Below are 4053 nucleotides of genomic sequence, written 5' to 3' on the forward strand. Positions count from 1 at the left end.
CCTCATTGTTGTGGAAATCCAATGAAAGTCTGCTTTCATCCAGGCCGTCAAAGATGAACAACAGTTTCCAGACGGCGAGCTTCTCTGCTGGGACCTTCTGTAATGTTGGATGGAAAACATGGAGCAGCGTGAGGAGACTGTGCCGCTCATCTTTGATCAAGTTCAGCTCCCTGAACGAGAGCAGAACCAGCAGACTGACATCTTGGTTTTCCGAGCCCTCTGCCCAGTCCAGAGTGAACTTCTGCACTGAGAAGGTTTTTCCAACGCCAGCGACGCCGTTGGTCAGAACCACTCTGATGGCTCTCTGTTGGCCAGGTAAGGCTTTAAAGATGTCCTGGCACTTGATTGGAGTGTCATGGAGGGTCTTCTTCTTGGAAGCGGTCTCAAGCTGCCTCACCTCATGCTGGGTATTAACCTCTTCACTCTGTCCCTCTGTGATGTAGAGCTCAGTGTAGATCCTGTTGAGGAGGGTTCCACTTCCTGTTTCATCACTTCCTTCAGTCACACGTTCACATCTCCTCCTCAGACTGATCTTATGTTCATCTAAAACCTCCTGCAGACCACCACTCACTAAAGAGGAGAAACAAGTGTGAGACAACACAAAGAAAAGTCCACCTGGAATCACAGGTAGAGTTGTAGTAAAACCTGAAAACTGGGCAGACCGTGTTTTGTTAGCGGAGGTAGTGAAGTGAGAAGACCACGTTCAGCATCTAGACTGACCAGTGCTGATATTAGCAGGTTGAGTTTTTAAGCTGTTTAATGTGCTGAGACTGATGAACTAATTATCTGCTGCAGCCTGAAAACTGATGTTAGCAGTGATCAGTGGATGTTTGTTTGGTCGCTTGTTCAACAAGTCGATCTGCAGGACGAGACGTGTGTTTGTAAGTTAGAGAAGAAGGAGACGTTAGCAGGAAAGCTAATGTGGGCTGCCGTTTAAAATCTGTGGCTCTTGTTGTGTCTCAGGCTGCTGTCTGTCTGTGACAGAACAGTGACGTTGCTGCTTTACGCTGAGTTTAATAGTTCTCCATCTATGCAGACGGCGATCAAACAGCATTGTGATTGGTTATTGCAAAGACAGGTGGCGCTATCATAAACTAATTAATGTCTTTTGGTTCAGATTCTTCTCAAAGTAGAACACAGAACAAGTGATACAGAGCTGATCTGTCTGCTGGAGCAGGAAAAACATGCAGTGAAATTTCAGTTGGACTTTAAATGTAATGATATTTAATGGCTGCGCTGTTATGACTCAACAAATGTATTAAAACAACACGTAGTGTTTTCAGACATGTCTTACTTCTGGATCTTTCTCCACACTGGGGACAGGAGGAGTGTCCTGATGAAGCAGACTGGTCCCAGTATGAGGTGATGCACCGTCTGCAGAACCAGTGTCCACAGCTGGTAGAGACAGGATCCTTCAGGACGTCCTGACACAAAACACAGCAGGACGGCTGCTCCTCCACAGAAACACGACTCCTCTTCCTCTCTCTGTGAAGACATTTGTAGATTATGTAGAAGCTCAGATGGTCACAGAACAGTAAAAAGGTCTTTACTTTTCTGGTTGAATTCAGTTTGGTACAACAAGACACGGTGCAGCGTAGCGTGCAATGTTGATGCTTCCTCTGCAGACTGTTTTACCCTTGTGCGTCATGTGACCACAGTGTAATGGCAGCCTTTGAGATTAGAAAATCTCGTATCATATCATGATTAGGGTTGTTGATCAGCCTGCAAATCAGCCACACAAACAAGCAGTGGAGGGAGGCTTCGGCAGACTACGCTGGATGCAGCGTGTAGGAGACGTAGGTAAACTAAAAGCAAGACACGCGATCAAATCTAAGTGGATAGTTACACACTGCATGTTGATTAGTAGTTATTAGAGAAGATGTCGGTCTGAGGAACGTTCTTATCTTGTCTCTGTCTGATCACCGCGGGAGGGCCGGTGATCAGACAGAGACAAGCGGTCTGCGCGTAAACGGCAGGCGCTCTATGGAGAGTAACCATGGCAACGGCTTCTGTGTGCTACACAGCGGTAGCCTATTTAACTGAAGTTAAAATTATAGGCTACATAACATTACCTGATAGGCCTTCATCTAGTTTGGAGGGGATGCTCTGCCATGTGAACTCCCTCCTGTTGATGTCCTATTTAGTAAACAGTAATAGATTCTGGAAACTCACAAACAGCGAGGATCAGTCTCTCCTCCAATGATCTGTGCTCCGCCTCGCGCACAAAAAGTTCAAGACAATTCAACTTCGGCAGCGGGCGGGCGAGCGCGTGAGGCGAGCACAACTGCAACAGTTTCACGGGAACGCGCCCGCTTGTCCTACACCTTGTGCTCGACCACTTCATTTATGTTTATCTGTATTATGCTGCTCTCTGATAAAAGAAAAATGTTCCTGCTGATATCTGAAAACCTTCTGCTGCTCAGAAGGAGCCTGTTATGATGTTCTGATCGTGGCTCTGGACTCTGGATAAAAAGTAACAGGCAGTGGCAAATAGCTTTGGTTTCATATTTGATTTGATTACGTTAATGTTTAAATTGAGATTTACAAGAAATATTTTATTCTTACTGTGTAAAGGGAATACTGCTGGTAAAAAGCACCTTATTTGTTTAAAGTGTTTACAAAGCACGTTATTGCACTTTTGTGTCTATAGCAGTACATTTAAAGTAAAAGAGTGCAATACAGTACTTTAAAATTCATTATTCAGTTTTGCGTATAATAATGGGATTAATCGCGATTTCAATGTTTAATCGTTGCACAGCACTAGTCGTGATAATATTGCAAATTGATTTTATCGTTCAGCCCTGGTAGAAACACTTTCTCAGACAGGAACAGACTCTGATTGGTATTTAGGCCGGCAGCCATTCAATCTGGGGCGTCCACCTCAGATCAGCGGGTCTGACGGTCCTCTGCTACTGTCAACTATCAAATGAAGACATACATACAATCCAAATATTCTAAGAAAGAGAAGTGGTTTTAATCTAATATCATTAAAATTGTTCTACACAATATTTTTCTTAAGTACGTAGTTGAAGGGAAAACTCTTTGGACCAGTAATGTTATACAAACACAAAATCACCAAAAAACAAAACATGGCATTGACAGATGTAAACGAGGTTCCTTACCGTCATTCTGCCTTTCCCCCCCTCACGTTTTCCCTGTTGTAGGCCCAATTTAAATCCCCCCCCTAAACCTTAAGCCCTGAACCCTCACACAGACTTAACTGACATCACCTGCTAAGTGATTGAGTGCAGGAGTTTGCAAAGGCTCAAGCTACTGTAAACAGGAACGGGACAGCACTTTGCTATAATCACGTTACCTTATTGTCAATATTTATCTACATTTGTCAATAATCAGTGTACTATTGTTGGTCAAAACAGCATCATTAAGAAAAAAACAGCAGCAGTGGCGTTCCACCTGTGACTCCTCCTACTAATCTGCAGTATATCAGCTCTTCATCCCAGTGTTCAGCAATTTCGTTTCCTGTTTCCCAGGGTGTCACATACGGGCACTTTGTCACATCAGCGTCTGGTACTACAGCCCGACCAACTTACTGTATCATTTTGCAGATATTATCGGCTGATACAGTTCTAGCGAATGGTCCTCTTATTTCTCTCTAATTCACTACTTATAAATATTCTTAAACTTCACTTACAGCACTGATTATTATTATTTTTAGTAGTAGTAATAGTATCTTGGTATTTTTTAATGGTTTCTGTTTTGCTTGCCCCCACAATACATACACCATTCAATTCAATGTTCATTAATAATAGTACTCCATACTTTATAACAAAGCAGACATTTGTAAAATGTTTTCTGTACTTTTATCCATTTATACTTTAACATATTTTTTTGTACTTTTGTTCAAAGTACTATTTATAACAATTAAAAGAAGAAAAAGTTTCTTTTTATACTGCATTATGCCATGGTATCTTGGTGAGATTTTAACATAACAAATATTAGGGATAATCTTTGTTTATGTTATGCGTTTCTTGACATAAGGAGGGAAAAGGAAATCCAGTCAGTATCAGTCTCTTACTTTTTGTCTGAGGGTCG

General features: G+C 42.3%; 2 protein-coding genes across 2 annotated transcripts in view; both read right to left on the minus strand.

Moving 5' to 3' along the window:
• LOC123956647 (nuclear factor 7, brain-like) overlaps positions 1–4053 on the minus strand; it is a 167305-nt gene that overhangs the window by 109783 nt on the left and 53469 nt on the right. The window lies entirely within an intron of this gene.
• The window catches only part of LOC123956640 (NACHT, LRR and PYD domains-containing protein 14-like), a 36610-nt gene that overhangs the window by 21527 nt on the left and 11030 nt on the right, over positions 1–4053 (minus strand). Inside the window, exons 8-9 of the mRNA XM_046028983.1 lie at positions 1295–1485; positions 119–570 (exon numbers count right to left, since the gene is read on the minus strand). Of these exons, the coding sequence (XP_045884939.1) occupies positions 119–570; positions 1295–1485 (643 nt within the window). The remainder of the gene's footprint in view (positions 1–118; positions 571–1294; positions 1486–4053) is intronic.

Source organism: Micropterus dolomieu, linkage group LG18 (genome assembly GCF_021292245.1).
Source record: "Micropterus dolomieu isolate WLL.071019.BEF.003 ecotype Adirondacks linkage group LG18, ASM2129224v1, whole genome shotgun sequence".
Taxonomy (NCBI): Eukaryota; Metazoa; Chordata; class Actinopteri; order Centrarchiformes; family Centrarchidae; genus Micropterus; species Micropterus dolomieu.